Raw genomic sequence first — 23,324 nt, 5'->3', positions numbered from 1 at the left:
CTATGTTCAAGCCCTAGAATCAGCCTTTAAGGGAGCAATCTCTCTACTTATCCCTGCTTCTAGAAAGAAGTGAATTTCATATTGTGGATTGAGTTTCTAGCTCCCACATCAGACATGTCCTCAACAAGGTAGGCATGTTGAGTTGGCAATCTGACCACTCTCACCCATACTAATCAAAGGACCGTCCTCAAAGGAAGGAGTTCATAAAACACTCAGGATTGAGGTCGTGTCACCTATGGTCATTTAGGTGAGATATAAGTCTCTAGTATCAACGGCGTTATATACAGAGTCTAGTCATCTCGTGGTTCAAGTCTTATACAAACTCTTTGTATAAGACACCCCCGCTCTACTCTCCAGATGAATGGTTAGGATCTACCATTTGTAGTAGTTTACAACACTTGCAAACTTCTACAAAGCGGGTCATATCCATAGTATCACCAGGATTAAGTATCCCTACCTTAATCCTTATACTACAGACCAATTTAGGTTATCACTTAAGGCATGATCCACTTTTATATCACATATACATGCTTAAGTTCACATAAGATAACCAAGGACCTTTGTTTATTGGATATAAGTAAATGCCAAAATTAAATAACACTTATTTTATTCATTGAACAATGTGTAATTTACAAAACAACGAAACACCGGGAGTATTCGGACACCAATCCCAACAACCCCTACCTCGGGAAATGAGTGAATTTCATCTTGTGTAGCTGAGTTCCCAGCTCCCAAATCAGATGAATCCTTAAAATAGTAGGTTTAAATTGGCGACCTGGCCACTCGCACCCGTACAAATCAAAGGACCGCCCTCAATGGCAGGAGTTCCCAACTCACTAAGGATTGAGATTACGTTACCTATGGTCATCCTAGTAAAGTGAAGTCTCTGTCATGAATGGTGTTATATAATGAGATGTTAACACTTCGTGATCAGGTCTTATAAAAACTCTTTGTGTAGGACGCCCCCAACTCGTATGTCCCCAACACGAATGATCAGAATCAGACTATTTGTGACAAGTCACAACACTTATGACCATTTAACAAAGCGGGCCGCATCCGTAGCATTTCCAGGATAAGGTTTCCCTCTTATATCCATATACTACAGACCATTTTGGTTATCACTCAAGACATGATCCACTTATATGTCAACACATACATGCTTTAGTCACATACATAAAACCAGAGATTTTATGTTTATTGGTTTGAGGTAAAGCAAATAAAACAAGCAACTAACCAAAATACAAGATGTGAAGTAAGTATCATATATTATACAACACAAGCGTTCGTACAAATTGTTTACAAACTACAGGACATGAGAGTTTAGGGCATCAACCCCTACACGAGTATCCAGTAAGGATCCAATCCGTAGATCCATACACGAGCATATAGTCCTTCATTCTCTGAAGATACTTGAGGATGTTCTTGATTGCGGTCCAGTGACCTTGTCTTGGATTAGACTAATATCTACTGACTATCCCCACAACATAGCAGATGCTCGGTCTAGTGGACAACATTGCATACATCAAACTACAAACTGTAGATGCATAGGGGACCCGTCTCATCTCCTCAACTTCTTGAGGTGTCTTAGGACACATTTCCTTAGACAATGTAACTTCATTCCGAAAAGGCAGGCAAGGAGTTTTGCATCGAGTACATGAGTAACATCTTGTCAATGTACAATGCCTTAGACAACACTAGCACTTTGTTCTTTCGATCCCAGAAGATCTGAATACCAAGAACAAACTGAGCCTCTCCCAAATTTTTCATTTGGAATTGGGTCTTTAGCCAGTTCTTAACTGAAGTCAGTATACCTACATCATTCCCAATGAGTAGGATATCGTCTACATACAATACTAGGTAAACTACTAAACTGTTGATGATTTTCTTGTAGACACAAGGCTCATCAACGTTTCGGTCAAAGCCGTACGATTTGATCATAGTATCAAACCGAATGTTCCAAGATCGAGACGCCATTTTCAACCCATAAATGGACCGACTCATTTTGCAAACTTTTTGCTTTTGACCTTGAGCTATGATCCCTCGGGTTGCACCATATAAATGGTCTCTTAAAGATTACCATTAATAAAGACAGTTTGAAATCCATTTGCCATATCTCATAGTCATAATATGAGGCAATGGATAAGAGGATGCAGATAGATTTCAACATGGCAACGGGCGAGAAAGTCTCCTCATAGTCGACTCCCTCCACCTAGGTAAAATCCTTTGCCACAAGTCTAGCCTTGAAGGTTTGCACCTTGTTTCTCTTGTAGATCCATTTGCAACCTGTAGGTTTTACCCCATCAGGTTGATCTACAACATCCCATACTGAGTTAAAGTACATCGACTCCATCTCGAAATCTATGGCTTTGACCCATTCATCCCGATTAACATCCTTCATTGTCTTCTCATAAGATAACGAATCCTCAACCTCGCCATCGGCTACGATAGCTAGGGTTTTAGTGAAACCCATAAAGCGAACAGGTTGGTTTGCAACAGTCCCACTATGTCGAGGTTCTCTCAACTCTTAAGGTGGATCGAACCTACCAGATGAACTTCCATCAACAACTCTTGTTGATGGAGCAGGCCCTTTAACAACGCTTGTTGAAGCTTCAGAAGTTTCATTGGAAAGTTCATGCAATATTATCTTACTACGTGGACTGTGCTCCCATATTTAAACCATAGTCCTTTTTTTCTTTACTTAATATAAATCATATACAATAGAACCAGTTTAATTATATCATATATAGTCAAACTCCCTTTTGTCAATTTGAACATTTCAAACTGACACAAAAACTTATTCTCAACGTGAATCCATTGAGCTACCAAGGGAAACTTATGGACCTGTAGCTTGAAGCTCCAACAGTATGTGAATAGCTAACTAAACTCTTTAATTATGACATTGACCATCCGTCAATTTTTGGGCACTTCGCTAAAGATCGACAGCTGCACTCTTCTCACCACAGATATATTTTTATGTCCATCGGATATAACCAGTACACAGTACGATAACCCTTCACAGATTGCTCGTAAGTACAACTGGGCCAATTAACCATTTTGCCCCTATAGTTACATCTAACTCCTTAAGTACCGCTGATCTCTCTAATGAACAATACATTATAGTCCTACTATGAGTGGACACCTCTTAGGCCATAAGAAGGTGTGTGGCACCACATCATTCAATCCCCAGAATCATCCCTTAAAGGAGCAATCTATCTACTTAACCCCTGTTTCGAGGAAGGAGTGAATTCCATCTTGGGTAGCTGAGTTCCCAGCTCCCTAATCAGACGAATCCCTAAAGTGGTAGGTCTGAGTCGGCAATCTGGCCATTGTACCCATGCAAATGAAAGGACAACCCTCATAGGTAGGAGTTCCTAACTCACTCAGGATTAAGGTCAACCTATGGTCATCCTAGTGAAATGAATGTCTCTGTCATGAACGGTGTTATATAACGAGACTAAACACTTCTTAGTCCGGTCTCATACAAACTCTTTTGTATAGGACATCTCCACTCGCATGTCTCTACATGAATGATTAGGATCAGACCATCTTTAGCACGTCACAACACTTGTAACTATCTACAAAGCGGGTCGTATCCATAGTGTCATCAGGATATGATTTCCCTCCTATATCCATATACTACAGACCATTTAGGTTATCAATTAAGGCATAATCCACTTTTATGTCTCCACATACATGCTTAAGTTACAACGACAACTAGGGATCTTAGTTTATTGGTTTGTGGTAAATGCAAATAAAATATCTCATATTTCATAGACAACAGTGAAGAAAATATCTCATATTATTACATCACAAGAGTTTATTCATATAAGTGTTTACAAACTACAGGACCATACGAGAGTTTAGGGCATCAACCTCAACACAATGTTCAAGATACAGCTTAAAGGGTCCATAATATAGTGATAAGATTGGGTACCTTATCCTGGTGACACTATAGATATGACCAACTTTGTATTTAATATAAACACATGGTCTAACACATTCGTGTAGGTGACATATGAGTGGGAGTATCCTATGCAATGAGTTTGCATAACACTGGACTGCGAAATAGTAACCACTAGATGTAATACCCTTGACTAGTTAGGTTTTTATTTCAATAGGATGACCTAGGCAACTTAGTCTTAATCCTGAGTGTATTATAAACTCCTATTCACGAGGAATTTTCCTTTCATTTGTACGGGTGAGAGGGCCAGTTCGCCGACTCAATAAACCTACCATTTTAGGGATAAGACGAGAAGGGATCTGGGAACAAAATAATACAAGATGGAAAACACTTCTTCATGACTTTAGGGTAAGCAGATGAATGTTCCCTTAAGTGGTGTCTCCGGGATATGAACAAAGGGTCCTACCCTCTCATTGGGTTGAAAGGGGTTCTGTTTAATGGTTGTACCATAAACAAGTTGTTTATTAGAGGAGCATTGGTACTTAAAGATATAGAGGTAACCCAAGGGTAAAACGGTAATTTGACCCAGTCGGTGTTACGAACACTCGTAAAGGACTAACTTGCTGTTATTGGTCTATATCCGTGAACACAAAAAATATATCTACAGTAAAAAGAATGCAGTTATAGGTCTTTAGTGAAGTATACTCGCAGTTAACGAATATTGATTAATTTGGTAATGAGTTTAGCCAATTAATCTCATATTGTTGGAGTTTCTGATCTATAGATCCACTAGGTCCCCTTGTTAACTTACTAAAGGATATTAACGAGGAATGATTGGAATTTTTCAAATCAACTGAGGAAGTTGTACATTAATGTGATTAATATATAATTAATTATAAATATGATCTATAATTCAAATTATGTAAGAGAGAGATATTTGAATGAGATTCAATTGTTAGATTTATATGAATTAGATTTCTAAAGAAATGTACACATATAAATATGTGATATTTATATATTAATTAACTCTATGTTAAATATGATTTAATATAGTTACTTAATTGATTACTTAATGGTTAATTAATTGATTAAGAAATGATAGAGAGATGGAAGAATGTAAAGATGTGATGTTTATATATTCTAATTAATTAACTACATATTGAATTAGATTTAATACATGGTTATTTAATTGATGTGTTAATTAATTAAATAAGGGTTATTTAATTAATTGGCATCAAGGGTAAAAAAGAAAATACTTGGAGGGATAAATCATTCTCCATATAAATTAATCTTATTAGCTCATTTAGGGTAAGAATTGATTTGGTGAAAAATATACTCTAGCCACCAAGTTAATTACTCTCTACACTTTCTCTACAATCTTTCTATTTCCTCCTCTTCCAAGGGTTGGAGACCACTCATCCAACTCTTAGAATCCTAGAGACTAACAAGGTTATTCTTGTGATAGTGTCGATGATCGTTGAGAAGAAGTTCGTGTGAATGAACAAGAGGAATTTCAAGAAGCTTAAGAGTCTAAAAAGGTAAGAACCCTTCTTCCCTTTTGCTTCTCCTTAAAGTGCATGCTAAGTATGTTGCTTATCCTTTTATTCTCTGTTTTAGCTTGCTGTTTTTGTTTCACTTAAAATGGAAAAATGGAATGTAAGGCGATCCTAATGCTTTCGCTCAATATTCGATCCCTACACATTAGACATAGCTCACTTCTCAACTGGATCTTTAGGAGAGTCATTGGAAGATAACTTGAATTGTTGGCCCATAGAAGTAGTTACTAATTTAGCATTAGTCATATTAAATCTGTCTAACACCTTTTGAGCATACTGCCTCTGTGATAAGATTAATTCTCTCCTACTTCTTTGTCTTGTGATCTTTATTCCTAGGATTTTTTAGCTGACCCTAGATCCTTCATTTCAAAATTAGCCTTTTATTGGTCCTTTATTTCATTCAATTCAAACATATTTCTCCTTGCCAATAACATATCATCTACATATAATAATAAGTAGATTCGACTACCATCAGAAAGCTTCTTGTAATAGACACAAGGATCATATAGGCTTCTCACAAAATTTATTTTGCTAATCAAAATATCAAACCTTTTATACCAGCACCTAAGTGATTGCTTAAGTCCATATAGGGACCTCTTCAACTTACAAACAAATTCTGTTTTTCCTTGAACTTTAAAGCCTTTAAGTTGCTCCATATATAGTTCCTCCTCAAAGCTTCCATGTAGGAAAGTTGTAATGACATCCATTTTCTCTAGTTCAAGGTCTTCACAAGCCACAATAGCAAGGAGAACCCTGATTGATGTGTGCTTTACCATTGGAGAGAAAATCTTTGTATAATCAACTCCCTCTTTCTGTCTAAAGTCCCTGGCAACTAGCTTGGTTTTATACTTCACTTTTTGATTGTTTTCCCCAAAGAATTTCTTCTTATAAACCCACTTACAAGGCATGATACCTTTGTTAAGTGGTTTATCAATCAGCTCTCATGTCTTATTTTTGTAAAGTGAATATATTTTACTCTTAACAATTGTAAGCCATTCATTCTTCTCTTCAATGTTCAAGGCTTCCTTAAAGTTGTTAGGTTCTTCAATCTTACAAACCAAGAGGGAGGTTTGGTAGGCCTAAAGTTTTTGAAAACCCTACAGAGTGTGATCAGATCACAATTTAAATATTTTACAAAAACATATTAATTTACAGAGGAAGTAAACCATATGTATTTGGATTTACAACATGCTTAAAACAGAAAGGAAAGGGAATTAGGTTTAGATAATTACCCTTGAAGTCACAATTCTTCTTGAATCCTTCTACGAATACATCCTTCTTTGTAAATGTTATAATTTTTGTAAAGTGCTACACATGATCTGATCCTGATCATTTATATGGAAGGTGTCCATCAAAAGGTACAAATCAACCTTCAAAAGAAATGTCGGGAGATCAAGAGAATCTTAGGAATTACAAGTGAACAAAGAAGGCTTGTAAAATATTTTATTTATTTGCAAAAATAGACATGAAAGATACATTACTTTATTTTATATTATTTGTATACTTTGTTTTAGAAAATTATAACATTGTTTTTTTTTTCTTTTTTGTAATGTTAATAGATTTATAAAATTTCAATTATGAATGAAAGTAATGGTATTTAATATGTTAAGAAGTATGTAATATGTGTGGGTTGAGCTTGAATCACAAGTTTATTTTTAACACAAATATGAAGAATGATATACAAACTATTCTCATTGAGAAAAAAAATTATACCTTTTATTGCCATGAGCAAAGCTATAACAAAATTTATATAGTGAAAAAAAGTACTATCAAAATATTATTGTAGTAATTATAGCTATTAGAAAAGACTAAATAACCTTACTATAGCATAAGATCAAAACTATAAATACCATTTTATAGCGTTAAAAAGTGCTATTACAAGTTAAAGATAACATATTATTTTAGTTATATAAACAAGTAAATAAGCTATATCTTCATACAATTATAGCATCCAATACAGCTCTACAAAAAACGCTATAAAAAATTTCAAACTTTTAATAAAATGGGTTGTTAGAACCTTCAAAAAATGCCATAAAAAGTCTTTTATAACCTTTTTCGTTAGCTACTGTATCCCTTATTTTTTTGTAGTGATTTTAATTTAATTATTTTACAAACAGCGAAAATCATATGTATTTAGATTTACAACTTGCTTAAAACATAAAGGAAAGGAAATTAGGTTTAGATAATTACCCTTGAAGTCACAATTCTTCTTGAATCCTTCTCCTTGATCAGGAACACTTCAAAACCTTTGGATCACAAACTGTAAAAAAATAAATAAAAAATAGCACCTCCAATAACCAATTAGGTTGGACACTACCATAAGAATTCCAGGGATGAGAATCAAAAAGAGTTTGTAGGCTTCTCTTAATTTTTGGGAGAGGGAAGTGTAAAGTAAAGTTGCAGAGAGATTTTGGAATAACTCAGAGATCTTCCTTAAAACGTTATGTGAACAAGAAGAAGAAGATCCCCTCTTAAAATCTAACTCCCAGAAAACATAAAACCGATTTCACGATTAATTTTAGATAACGTGGTGGAGGGAGTTACGATAACTCCATCCCCTTTGAATTTAATTTAAAAATTAATTTTCAAAAATTAAAACAATTTAATATAAATATATATAATAACTACCTTATGATATGTACACCATATATTAAACTAACCATATGTTATATCTAATATAACATATAACCTATAATTTATATTATAATAAATATAACATAACCTATAGTTTAAAAATATCTCATTTAACCTATAGAATTTAATACGAATCAAATTCATATTAAATTTAATCTATAGTTTTTATATGAATCCAATTCATATATTTAATATTTTAATCATATTTGAATATTTATTTCCTCTCAAATTAAATTTTATATTCTAATGTATCTAATACATTATATTAATTATATCATATATAATTAATTTATATCAATTATATCATATATAATTAATTCCCTCAATGAATTTGAACTCTTCAAATTAATCTAAAATTAATTCGATTCTCATTAACCCCATTTGAGCTACTAAGCGAACTTTATAGACCTATAGATTGAAGCTCTAATGGTACATGATTGATTAGTTAAATTTTTTAATTAAATTAACCAAGTTCCAATAACTGACGGTCACTCCACTAAAGACTGACAGTTGCACTATTCGCGCAACAGATATATTTCGTGTCCATTGGATATAATCAATCAACGGTGCAATTACCCTTCACAAATTGCTCTAAAGTACAACTGGGTCAAAATTACCATTTTACTCCTATAGTTACATCTAACTCCTCAAGTACCACTGATTCTTTTAATGAACAATAAGTCATAGTCCAATTATGACCAAACCCCTCTCAGGCTAGGAGAGTGTGTGGCACTACATTGTTTAAGCCCTAGAATCAGCCCTTAAGGGAGCAATTTTTCTACTTTCTCTAACTATAGAGAAGAAGTGAATTCCTTCTTGTGTAGTTGTGTTCCCAGCTCCCATTCAGATGAATCTTCGAAATGGTAGACATATTGAGTTGGCGAATTGACCACTCTCACCCATGCAGATCAAAGGACCACCTTCATATACAGGAGTTCACAACATACTCCAGATTCAAGTCAAGTCACCTATGGTCATCCTAGTAAAATGTAAGTCCCTTCTATCAATAGTGTTATATAGTGAGACTATTCATTTTGTTATCCAGTCTTATACAAACTCTTTATATAGAACATCCTCGTTCACATGACTCCACATAAATGATCAGGATCATATCATTTGTAGTACTTTACAACAATTATAACATCTACAAAGCGGGTCATATGTGTAGTGTCACCAAGATAAAGTACTCGGCCTTATCCATCTACTACAAACTATTTAGGTTTTCACTTAAACACGATCCACATGTGTGTCTCCACATGTATGTTTAAGTTACAAAAGATAACCTTTAATCTTAGTTTATTGGTTTTGTAGGTTAATGCTATTAAATGTCAAATAAAATACATCTGATTTTATTAGATGAATAAATTATTTGTACATTACAACTGAAAAACTACAGAACCCATGAGATTTAGGGCATGAACCCCAACAAGCCTTTGTTTCTCTGTCTCTTGACAGAAAATAATCTTCTAGATTCTCTGTCTTCCTTTCTTTTCTATCTTTAGAAGTGCTAGGGGCATCCAAGGGACTTCAATGTGAGATCTAGTAAAGAGTTTAGGCAAATTGTTCAGGGTTGGTTTGTTCACAGTTTTAGAGTGCATATAGGACTCATCTTCTTTGAGAGTCACATCTATGTTGATTAGACTTCTATTAGAGGTGAAATCTCATAACTTGTAGTCTTTTATTCCTTCAAGATATCATATGAATATACACTTCAAGGCTCTAGGCTCCACCTTGCTCTACTGAGTATGAACATAGGTTATACAACCAAAAGTCTATAAATTTGATAAATCAAGGGGTGAGCCTCTCCACATTTCTTCGAGAGCTTTCATATTAATAGAAACACTAAGGCTTCTATTAATTGTATAGGTTGTTGTGATAACCTTCGACTAAAGCATTTTGGACGGATGTAAATTGTGCTATCTGCAAATTCTTTTTAATTATGCTACATTTGCTCTTACTTTAGACCTGATTGCTACAATTACAACTGTCTCAATAAATTGCCTCACTCAAAGTCTTAATTTTATTATAACAAAATTGTTAATACCAATAATAATTATACCCGTGTTTATGCGAGTTCATTAATTATAGACTCTATTATTGATAGATTTTGCTATCAATGATAATAGAAGTATATCTCTGATAGGTTTTGATATCGGTGATAAAAGTTTATTATTAATATGAGACTATCACTGATAGACTGTGATAACCTTCGACTAAACATTTTGGATTCTATCAATTCAATGTAAATTATGCTATCTGCATATTCTTTTGAAATGTGCTATATTTGCTCTTACTTTAGACTTGATTGATGCATTCCCATTAAATGAGTCACTCAAAGTCTTAATTTTATTATAACAGAATTGTTAATAATAATAATAACTTTCATGAAAAACAATACATGTGAATAATTTTTGAAAATATATATCGCAAATGCTAATATATAATAATTTTTTGTATTAAAATATTAACAGTAAACTAATAAAAATGGACTAAGTTTTAAGTTTTATTGAGAGAATATGGACTAAAATTAGACATTTAAAAATATTTGAAAAGAAAATTTGTCAAAAATAGTCCCTAAAGTTTTAATCTTTTATAATTAGCATCATTTTTGTCCATTCGTAATAATAATTATTCTTGGTCGACATCTGCATAAGATTCGAATAAAAATTTAACTTTTTTTTTTAAAGAGCAAATCCAAGTGTATTTATATTATTTTTGCTTGTCGGATAGAATCTCGATCAAGACAAGACCAGAATGGATGTAATTGTTTCACAAATATTACGTAGTTTTTTTCTAATATTCTTCAAATTCTACGTGTACACCTACGTTTCAGTTCCATAAACTATGGAATCTAAATTTTTAAAACCCCTATTTATGACCGTTTCAACAACCTCAGCCCAATAATTTCCCAAATATTACAATTATCCGAAAATTGAAACCCATAGAAACATGGCAATCCAAAAATAATTATATATATATATATATATATAGAAATGATAAGATTTATGGTGATTTTTTTGCTCAATTTTTTTTAAATATTTTTAAATATAGAAAAATAAACCAATTTATTTACAAATACAACCAAATATCATTGTCTATTAATGATAAATAGTAGTAGACACTTATAAACATTTATCAATGATAGAAAGTGATATTTTGCTATATTTGAAAATATTTTCAACAATTTTTCATTTAAAACAATTACCTAAATTTTTTCATGATGAATCAAAATTTACCATTGAGAAAAATATTAGGTAAAATTTGGAAAAATTTGCATACAATGTTGATTTTCGTTATAGTTGTGATTCCATCGAGAAGTTAAAAAAAAAATCAATAACTTGTATTGAAATTTTATGATTGATCTCAATTAAGAAGGATTGAGAAAATTATTATAATAAATGGTCGAAAAGAATACTAATTATGAAAGATAAAAAAAAAAAAAAAAAATTGGAGGTATTTATGAGAATTTTCACTAAAAAGGAAAAAAAAAAAAGAAAGAAAAAGAAACATGGTTGGCGTTGGAGAAGAGAGAAGAAAAGGGACGCAACGCAAGATTCATGGTCGAGCCATGATGAAAAGGCAAACCGAAAAGCAAATAACTAACAATCGGGTTAAAGGTTGGGTGAGTCGTCGGGTCAAGGTAGGCCTGGTCACACTCACGCTCACTGGAGGATTCAAATGAGGTCATCAATTGCGTGTTAATTTAGTTGGACCATAATGCCCCTCCCTTATGCCATTCAAGTTTGTGGCCACCCATTGGCATGGAGTCGCTATCAGCGTGCCAGGTGTGGCAGACCAACAAGGTCACCAAACCGCGTCGCGTTTATTGATACGTTTCATATCTTCCTTGGACTTACCTTCCGGGGCATTTCCGTCATTTTACTCCCACCTTCTTCTCTCACCTTCTCCCCCATCCTCTATTTGTTATTGGGAAATTGGATTGCACAAACATAAGTGAAAACCATACAATATATATATATATATTTTTAATTGTACTCTTAACATTTTAATTGTAAAGATTAAATCTTTCCATTTATACAAATGTTAAAATTAGATTCTAAAATTCATTCTAAAGTGTAACATTTGTATGGATTTAAGGGCTTAATTTTTACATTGCAACTACTACTATATTTAGGATGTGTTTGATTTAATTTTAAATTTGTTAAAAGAACAGCGTAAAATGTTGAATAAATGAAATTGTTAATAGATAATGTAGGATTTCTTTTAGTAGTGAGAGTTGGAAAGTAGATAAGATCAGTTCGTCCTTTATTAGTAATTAAGAGATAAAAAGTAAAGGACTAACCTACAAAGTGGCTATCTATGGTTTGTTTTGTCGCTTTCTGTGGTACCCACTTGTCCAAAAGTCGATAATGACGACTACTATTAACTATTCCAATTCTACTCCTCAAGGGTATTTTCGTCTTCCAACCACATTTGTCCATTTTTTTTTGGGAAGAAGGTCCATTTTTACCTTTTAATTTGTTTTACTTCAACTTTATAATAAACAAATTTTGTACATAGAATCATAAATATTCAAATTTAATTTAGTATTTATTGATTAATGTAGTTATTTTATAAAGTTACAAAGTCTATACCACCCATCAGTCAACTTTTAAAACCAGTTAATGTAATTAAAATATAAATTCTCATCAAGAGATTAAAAATTTGAATCTTTACTACAATTGTTGTTTTAATGTTAAAAAAAAACAATAAATTTATAAAATATATTTACTATATTAACAAATAAGTTGACCTTTAATTTAGAAATAAAACAAGGAATAAATTGGCCTAACAAAAGTAAATGATGTACTTTTAGTTAGAACAAAATCACCAAAACCTTTTAAATAGTAATTATTAGGGATGTTCGAAAAAATATAATAACCTAACAATCTATTAGCCATCAACCCAATCCAATTCGTACAATTTGGACTAGATTAGTTCATATGTTTATCTAAAATAACTCGAAACAACTTAAATTTATTATTAATTTAAAAAGTATGTTTTTTTTTACTTTCAATAATTTATATATATTTTTGAACGAGAAGTTTCAATTTGTCTAAGAAAAAAAAGAATGGGAATTTCAATCTACCAAAGTTTACCATGTCATCATAACAAAATCAATTTTCTTAAATTTAGGGTCAATTAGGAGTTATTGTGTCCATAAATTAAAATTTAGAGAGAAATAAATGACAAACTAAACAATGTCACATTTCTCTTTTCTTGTGATCTTATCGCTTAATTGAATTCAACAATAATTAAGCCTTGACCATGATTGATAAATTTGACTAGTAGCTCAATTGGACCTAAAATTATAAATTGGATTAGGTTGAATAATTTAACTCACTCGGGAGCTAAAAAATCCAATCTAGTTCAAGTCCATATGAAAAGTTGGGTCAAAGAAAAGATTGGGCCTAAGCCTAACTTTAGTCCAGGACCAAAATGATGAGAAGAATTATGAAATAATTAGTATTTTAGTCTAAAATTTGTTTAGTTGCCTAATAATTATTTAATTAGTTTATTTCTTTTTAGGGCTATAAATAACTCTTTTATGATTGTAATAGGGATTTATTTTTTAAAAAAATATCATTTAAAATAGAACATCGGTCTCAGAGATAGTTCTCTCAGTCTTTAATTAGGGATAAACTTCCCTTGTTTAAACAATTTAATAACTTAAGTCTGTTTGGTAATCATTTGATTTTTAATTTTAACTAGTGAAATTAAACCTACAAACACATCTTCCACCTTTAGGTTTCTTATTTTCTTATCTACTTTCTACCAATGTTTTAAAAAATCAAACCAAAATTTGAAAACTAAAAAAAGTAATTTTTTAAAAACTAGCTTAGCAAATTTTTTTAAAAAAAAAAAATTAAAAAAACAAAATAATTCCTTAATAGTGCCTTAGGTTTTAGGATTCTTGAGCTAAATAAGTTACATAGAGGAGACTTAGCAAATTAGAAAATTTAATCTCTAAAGATCTAAAGATTATAACTCTCCTGAAGTTCTGAAGATTAGAAGACACTTTGAACATCTAAAAAATATAACACTCCTAAAACCCTGAAGATCAAAAGATTATAACTTTGAAGAAAATAACTCTCTTAAAACTCCGAAGATTGGAAGAACTAAAAATCTGAATGTTTTTAAGAGTATAACTCTTCTGAAAATCTGAGGACTAGAGACTTAGAGCACAAAAACTTATCTTAAGGTTCTTGAAGACTTCTAAATTGAAATTCTAAGGAGACTCAGAAGAAAGACTTCAACTTTTGGGAGAAAACATCAAAGAATCAATTTATTAGAGATTGTATTTACTTACTAAATATATTGAAATACAAAGTTCATTCAACGTATTAAATTTCTTCAAAAATCTTGTGTAGCTATATACATATATTTATTTTACTTTTACTTAATTTCATGATTTTTTAGATCGTTCTTCAAAAATTATTAAAAATAAATTTTCAACAATAGAAATAAATTTTTTATAATATGAATTGAAAATTGGTTTGCTTAATTATCCTAATTCAAAATGTGAAAATAATTAAAAAAAAAAATTACATGGAAACATTTTGCTCATTCTTTAAGAAAAAAATTAGTAATGACCTAAATAATTCAAACCAAACAAATCCAAATGTTTCATAATTGGGTTGGATTGGATCTATTATTAATCTTAAAATTATGGGACAGTTGTAAATATAGATATTAGACCCAAAGTATTAGCTGATATAACATAATGTAAAAAAAATTGAAAATATGGCCAAACTTAAATAGTTTATCCGTCATAGACCATATTATTGGTAGAAGTCTATCAGGGATAGACCATATCACTAGTAAAAGTCTATCGTGGATAGACTTGTCTATATTTACAATTTTTTTAAAATGATGTTATATACTTGGTTATTATTCTTAAAAATGTTATCTGTTGCAATTACCCTAAAAGTATTTCAACTCAACCCAACCTAATCCAATCCAACCTACAAATACCTTTAATTGTGTCTTATCCACTTAATTATATTCATATTGAAAACAAAATATTTATGCCACGTGCTCTCTTTCTCTCTCATATCTATGAAATTGAGAGTGGGATATTTGAATATTTTAGGGTTATATTTTGTTAATTGATCAACTATTTCTTTAAAACAAACCAAATGGTATCGTTGATATAATATTTTTTTAGTCAATATTATAGAATGGGAGAACATTGGACATCTAATTTCGATGTCGATAGTACAAGTTTTATACCAATTGAGGTAGGTTCATTCGATTCCATGATATGACAAATGATACTATATATTAGACCTTCCATTTATAATTAAAAAATAATTTTCTTCCAAAAAAACATAAATGATCATTCAGAAGAAATAATTTTCATATCTGCCTGTTATATAAACTCGAACTCTTTTAGATGAGACGTATTTTCACATTTATGTAAATTTGGATTATATTTTTATTTTAAGTTATTTATGAAATCATAATCAAATTAAAAAAAGTAAAATAAAGTAATTTAAAAATTGAATAGAACTTTAAAAAAAAAACATTATGAATTTGATTGTACTGTAAAAAAAAAAAGTCTAACGTTAGTATATCGAAGAGATTTGAACTTTTAACCTTTTGACCTAGATATACATTTTATAATAAGACTTGCAGGTACGAAATGAAACTCTCATAAAAAAGAATTTTAGAGAGACAAAGAGAAGTAGAGAGAGATGGAGAAATCTTTGTATTAGGATTTCTCGCGACTATCACAACAAAAGCATAATGCTTAAATGCTATAAGTTAAGGTCCGACGGACTATTATATCTAAATTAAATTAACACTAATTAACATAATACGGAAAGAAAATAAAGAATAATTTAAAAAAGAAGTAAAAAAAAAATTGTGAGTAATAAATTAAGATTGGAGTGGATGGAGCTAAATATTTTTTTCCATGTGTTATGATGTTTGAAATTAACTTACAATTATAGGCATGGGTAACGGCTTGCAAGCTTGCAATTGCAGCCCTGGCCCAAAACCTCAAATTTAAAATTGAGGGTTTTGCAATATATTCCTAAACAAAATTTTATTTTTATGCACATAATTAAGTAACTAAAAATGCAACCAAAATTATGAATCAACAAAGGCGTTACTTATTAATTCTTGAACAATATCTATAAATTTACTAGTTGAAAGCAATCTTTGCCTTTCCCTATTAGTGATAAAACAGTGGCTGCTATATCCTTCCAACTCAGCCCTGCTTCTTGGGTTTGATCCTTCTGTGATCCATGGTCGATGTATCTATCAGGAAGTACTATTGCCCTCCACTGCACATTTTAACCACAAATTAAACAAATCATTCCTAATTCTTTTCTAATTATGATAAAACACAATCAAATATGAAATTAGAGATTGTGTGTTCTTGTTTGTTGAGTACCTTGAGATTCCCATCTAGCAATCCATTCAATCCAAGAAAGTGGGAAACATGAGAGCCGAAGCCTCCAATGGATCCTTCTTCAACAGTGAGAAGTATCTCATGTTGTCTTGCTAATTGTTTCACCAATTCTCCATCTAAAGGCTTGCAAAATCGCGCATCGGCTACCGTTATTTGAATACCGTACCCTTGAAGCACGTCCGCCGCCACCAAGCAGCTTTGTACAATTGTTCCATACCCCAAAATTGCTACTCTGTTTCCTTCTCTTAAGATCCTTCCCTTCCCCACCTGTATGTAATTTCTGGGTTTATTTTTGAGTATTAATTCATGGAAGTATACCAGTTGGTTTTTATATTACCTCCAATGGAATGCCTTTGTTGTCGAGGGGAAGAACAGAGCCAATGCCATTTCCTCTTGGGTACCTAAAGCAGCAGGGTCTGTCGTCGATGGCGGCTGCGGTGGCCACCATGTGCATTAGCTCGGTCTCGTTTGAAGGAGCCATCACCACCATGTTTGGTAAACATGCCATGAATGTTGTGTCAAATGCTCCGCAATGGGTCGGCCCATCTGCTCCCACTAGCCCTGCTCTATCTATTGCAAACCTCACTGGTAGCTTTTGAAGATCTACATCATGAGCAACCTGCAGTGTTCAACCTATTAAATCATCCATCCACCCAAAAATGGGTAAAAATAAGTTTAATATTATATCATCTAATATTAATACTGAATTTAAAATATGTATTAGAAATCAATAATAATTGAGGTAATTATAATAGTTAACACTTTTATGGCTAATAATTAAAAATATATCCGTCATAGATTTTATCGTTGATAGATTTCTATTAATGATAAACTCCATTGCTTATAGACTTCTATTAGCAATGTGGTCTATCATTAAAATACTCTAGTTAGTTGAATTTAAATTTTGACATATCTACAATTTTTTTTATTGTACTATATTTGTTAATATTTTATATCAAATTACTATATTTACAACTATCCTATTAGTTCAGGAGAAATTAAGGTTGGAACAAGTGACATTCTGGACCATCTCATACCACATTAAATCATAGACTCAAAAATTTATATCATCATTTTTCAACGCTTCATTAATGAACTACATATGGTTAAAATTGGTTTCAATTTAACACTTTCCTTAAAATTGTTAGCAAATTTTGTGAATAGATCTCTATTTTTTGGGTGTGTTGATTAGTTACCTGATCATAGGCTCTTTGAAGAAAGGAAGAGTAAATGGCACAAAAAGGCTTGAGGCCTTCAGTGGCGAGGCCGGCAGCAAAGGTAACAGCATGTTGCTCGGCAATTCCGACATCGAAGCAACGATCGGGGAATCGTTTCTGGAAATAGTCGAGACCAGTGCCACCTCCCATGGCGGCATGAATTGCTATGATTTTGTCATCTCTCTCTGCTTCTACTATCAATGAATCTACAAAGTATTGGGTATAGGAAAGAGTTTTGGTCTTCTTCTTCATTTGTTTCCCTGACTTTGGATCGAAATTCACTACTCCTGTTATCCAAATGTAAAATTTTGACGTTACTCAAATTTCCTTGAATCATTTTTCAATGTTTTACAAACTTTAAAACCATTTTAATTTCAGTTTATTTTCAATCATGTATCCTCTCTAATAGGTTATCTGTATGAATCCACCTTCACTACCTACATTATACTTTTAATATAGAGTTCAAATATCAATGTCCTTGTTTTGATAGACTCATTAATTTTGAAATTTTATTAATTATATCAACTAATTTTTTAGAACAACAAAGGAAGAAGTATGAATATTTTGAATCTACAATCTCAAACATTCAAGTTAATGCCGATTATATCAATTGACTTGAAGGTACCTCAAATGCTCAAAGCATTTGTATTAAACTAATTACTCCAATGTCATATTAATAAAAATAAAATAACAATAAAATAGAAGTAGAAGAGTAAAGACAAAATATATAATTCCAACTCGATTGAAAGGCCTGGAAAAGCACAAATTCAGATGACAAAAAGTTTATTAAAAAAAAAAGCTTTTATTTATTTATTTATTTATGAATATTAAAGTATTACTTTAAAGTAAATTTAAAAATTTCAATATCTCGCTCCAATAATAATAATAATAATAATAATAAAAAAGTGAATCATTGTGTATTGGATGGGCCCTTATATAATTATCATCTTTTGGAATAAATAATCTAAGAAAAAATGATCGACAAACGAAGTTGGGTAGATAGGAGAGGCGTATTCATTTGTTGCTCATCGTCTATTTTGGGTTAAACTTGACTTGATGTCGATCATTGATTTCAATTTTTTTTTGTTGGTCGGTGGTACTCAACTTATGAGAGATAGGATGGGACAACCGATGTTCGATAAATCAATTTTGATATTCAATGTATGTGAAAATAAAAATACTAAAAACCCGAGAAATAAGAAAAAGAGGAAAAAAACATGGAGAAAAGGAAAGATACTACTATTGGTTTATACTTTTACTTCACCCTCATGTTTTTTTATTAAAAATATATTTTTAGTATAATTAGGATTGATAGATTTGACTATAAAACTCTGTATTTCTAACACAAGAATGTCAATTGAATTAAAATAAAAAATAAAAAAACTTAGATATTGATGATATTGTATCTATTTTTATGTAATCCAATCAATTATCAAATTAAAACTTGCCATAACAAACATATCAACGAAAAGGACAAATACTAATCATGTTTTTTGTCCCTTTTTTTTACATTTGATTATGTGGTTCGACTGGTTGGAGTTTAGTCTTTTTGGTGTACTACCGATAGTATGTCTAGAAAATGCCATCTTTGGTCGACATGACCATAAAATGGACAGTCAAATCGGTTTTCGGTCCAATTTAGTTCATCCCCAATCACTTGTTTTTTTATTTTAAAAAAATAAAATAAAAGTCAAGAGGAGGATACGGTGACAAATAACAGTATGAAAAATGAAAAAGGCAGGGGATTTTAGTTTTTACCGTGCATTTTGTCGGCTGCAATCTCAGCAGGCGGATACCCTTTGCCTTTCTCAGTAATGACATGGATGAGAACAGGTCCAGGCGCCGGCATAGCCTTAACTTGCTTCAATATGTACACAAGATCTTCCACATTATGCCCATCCACCGGACCTACGTAATATATTCCAAGCTCTTCAAATAACGATGCCCCTGATCCTCCCACTATTCCTGTCACGCAATGGTCTACTTTTGCTGCAATTCCATGCGTGTCTCCCCCCATCTGAATCGTTACTGCCTTCGCTGCCTCCCGTAGTTGCCGAAGCGTTTTACTGGCTTGAAGCCTCGTGAGAGCCTTGCTTAGAGCACCCACCGGAGTAGCAGGACCGTCCACGGTGGCGGTCGGCAAAGAAACTTGTCTGTTATCATTTAAAATTATGATGAGGTTTGAATCTAGGTAGCCGGCGTTGTTCAGTGCCTCGTAAGCCATTCCCCCTGTCATTGCCCCGTCGCCTATCACTGATACTACGTGGTTGTTTTTACCAAGTATGTCTCTACCTACAGCCATCCCTGCACAACCAAACAATAATTATAAAGGCAAATTTCAAAAAGGGGAAATTTCCAAAATATATATATATATATAAAAAAAAAACTATTTATACAAAATAGCAAAATTTTTATCTTCTTAAATTAGATCTAAATTTATCAGTATTTTTTTATTATTTTTATAAATAATCATTTTTCTATATGTGACCACACTGAATTATGGTGTTTGTTGCAATTACACTTATACCCTCAAATTTATAATTATTAAAAATTGACCCTAAACTTATATCATTGTCACAATTTCTACAATTATGTAATTTTGAGGGGTTGATTTTAATATTTGTATAAGTTTGATGGCTTATTTTTTACAATTGAAATTTTGAAGGTATAATTGCTACTACCATACTTTCAATAGTGTTTTTTGTAATTTATCCAAATTATAATAATTATTAGATTAAAATATCATTTTGGTCTACATACTTTAAAGTTTAAGTTTAGTTCATATAGTTTATAATGTCCAATTTTATCTATGTACTTGAAAAAGGTTAAATTGAACCCCACCTAATTGTTATTATTGATTTTCCAAAAAAAAAAAAAAGAAAAGAAAAGAAAATCAAAATTGTGAAAATATATTCACATATATTATATTTTATGAAATTATTATTTTTACACTAAATTTAAGATTTATTAAAATTATAAAGGATATTTGAAAATGGAAAGATTAAAGTTGGGTAAATGAAAATGATATTTTAATCCTATTATTAGTAAGGTTATTTTTGACAAAAATTGAGAGGAAGAGAGAGATTAAAAGTAAATGAGTACCTAAACCAGCAGAAATGCTGGTAGAACTGTGGCCAACGCCAAAGGCATCATGAACACTCTCTTCTCTCTTGGGAAAACCGGCGAGGCCAAAGGTTTGGCGGATTGTATGCATCCTCTGCCTTCTCCCCGTCAACATCTTATGAGCATATGCCTGCAAAATATCATCCAATAAATAAAAATCAAATTAATCGGAGAAAAAAATAAATATGGTATCAAACCACCTGTTTGATACCATATAAAATTCACTAAAAAAAGTAAAGTAAATTTAATATTATCTAATCTAATAGTAAATTTGGTTGAGAAAACCCACCTGATGACCCACATCCCAAATAATCTTGTCTTCTGGAGTGGCAAACACATGATGAAGTGCCACCGTGAGCTCCGCCACACCCAAGCTCGAACTCAAGTGCCCTCCGGTCTTCGATACCGTGTACACGATTTCTTCTCGAATCTCGTCCGACAATTCTCGGAGCTCTTGGATTGAAAGATTTTTCACGTGGTTTGGATGATTTATGGTATCCAAAATGGGAGTGGATGGCTTGTCTCCAGTGAACTTCAAAGCCTTCACTCCTCCATCGCTCTTCTTTACCGTCGTTGAACTTTGCATCTCATTATTATCCCCACAACAACCAGATACATAAAAAGGAATAGATTTGGGGGACTTGAAAGTAGTGAGACGCAGATCTTGAGAAGATGGGAGTAGAGGAAGGAAAGAATTGGTGAGAAGTGAAGACATTTTTATGACAATAACAACTGAATGAGTTGTGTTATGTTTAGATGCATTTTCCTCTTTTGCCTCCATTTTATTTATAAATGTTTCTTTTGCCGGCATGTGTGGAACTGTTCCTTTTTCTTTTTGTTTTTTGTAAAATTACTTTATAAACGGGTGGGAAGTTATTGTGCTAAAATGAGAATCACATGCAACATTTGCGACAATTAATTATATAATTTTAGTCAACACAGTTACTAAAATGATAAGGCTTCAAGACGTGTCAAACATTAACCCACTCCTCTTCATTCATTGATATTAATTTTCCAAACGTTAGTTTTTTTTTCCGGCAACATGTGGAGTGGAGAATTGATATTCTAACATCATTGTTGATCATACGGTTGGATTTTGACAAAATATTAGAAGTATAGTTTTTTCACATTGAAAAAATTCAAAGTAGCTATAGACCCCTAATTCTAGTTAAATTCTAGTTTGCATTTCTAGTTTGAGAGTGAGATTAAAGAGTGTGAGTAGTATAAAAACTTTGAGAGGGATACTCTTGTAAGTAAAATGAGGAAAATAATTATTCTATATGATTATAACAATTTTTTACATGGTGGATTTCTTTAAAGTGTGTCATGGTTTTCTTCTAACAAGTACAAACATTATATGAGTCAAATTATGATCATTTTGACCTAAACATTAGTATTTTAGTTGAAATGGTCAGATTAACAAAAAAAAAAACTTTTTCTACCTATCTTTGTTTGTTTTTAGTACAACATAGAAATAGGTAAATCAATAATAATTCAAGAGGATTATCTTCAATCTTGAATTAGCACCACACATTTGAAGCCAAATGTCATAGGCTGCCATATTACTAGCAAGTGGTAGCAATGCAAAATCGTGCCTAAAACTGTATTGAGAATTTTTTTTTCTTTAAAAATACGTTATCATAAACAATGATATATATTAGTAGACGATAATTAAGTATGATTTTACATAATTTGTTGGGCATTTAATCTGCAAACTTGACATGAAATATTATTGAATATTGATTTCTCTTCCTTTCCCACCCACCACAAAGAAAACACAATGAAAAAGGAAAAGAAAACATCAAATCAACCATGTGCCTCATGCCTATACGCTAATTCTTCTGTGTATGTACTTTTGGAATATCTTAAAAAAATGTGTGGCTGAGATTTTTTTTTAGAGAAATAGAAAAGTTGAGTAATACTACTATTGATTTTAAAGTTAGGATTTCTTTGTATATTTATTTCGGAATGTATTTTAGTTTTAACTTAAAATTAGATGGTATAATATTTATTTTATTTCAAATTAAAACTTAAGTAAACATATTAGAGCGACATGTCACACCCCACAAAAAGACCCTAAATTTTCTGCAAAAGAGCTCCATAGCATAAGCCAATAGGAGCCTCGAAGTCATGCAAAGTTCCAATGCATGTAGGCCAAGCGCCCGTGCGCACCACGTTAGGCGTGCACACACGTGCATTCCATGCCAGGTGTAACGGTCATGCTTGTCCAGGGCCTGTTGCCCATGGCCGCATGCCCAATCCAACCCCCTTCTAGCATACTTTCATATCCTGTATTGTATTAGTTTAGTTAGCTTGCTTTCTTTACATTTTCATTGTAAGTGACCACTCGCCCTTTTGCATATGCAAGGGCGCCAGTTGGCTTTTTGTTCAGAATGCACTATATGGGGATAAGACTAACCATCACTTCCTCATACCCGGAGTAGTACTCTATAAAGCCGTTGTTGTTGCTTATT

General features: G+C 32.0%; 1 protein-coding gene across 1 annotated transcript; it reads right to left on the bottom strand.

Moving 5' to 3' along the window:
- Positions 1-15,988: 15,988 nt before the first annotated feature.
- LOC120071682 (1-deoxy-D-xylulose-5-phosphate synthase 2, chloroplastic-like) lies at positions 15,989-21,753 on the bottom strand. The gene is made up of 7 exons (XM_039024059.2): positions 21,140-21,753; positions 20,830-20,980; positions 19,486-20,031; positions 17,707-18,014; positions 16,848-17,129; positions 16,493-16,777; positions 15,989-16,382 (listed from the first exon to the last, which is right to left on the bottom strand). The coding sequence occupies exons 1-7, from the start codon at positions 21,659-21,661 to the stop codon at positions 16,230-16,232; spliced, it is 2,247 nt and encodes a 748-aa protein (XP_038879987.2). The 5' UTR covers positions 21,662-21,753; the 3' UTR covers positions 15,989-16,229.
- Between the last annotated feature and the right edge of the window lie 1,571 nt (positions 21,754-23,324).

The sequence above is a fragment of the Benincasa hispida genome, chromosome 2, assembly GCF_027475165.1.
Source record: "Benincasa hispida cultivar pf3 chromosome 2, pf3_genome.v1.1, whole genome shotgun sequence".
Taxonomy (NCBI): Eukaryota; Viridiplantae; Streptophyta; class Magnoliopsida; order Cucurbitales; family Cucurbitaceae; genus Benincasa; species Benincasa hispida.
The sequence above is the reverse complement of the archived record's forward strand: the minus strand, read 5'-3'. Positions and strand labels throughout refer to the sequence as shown.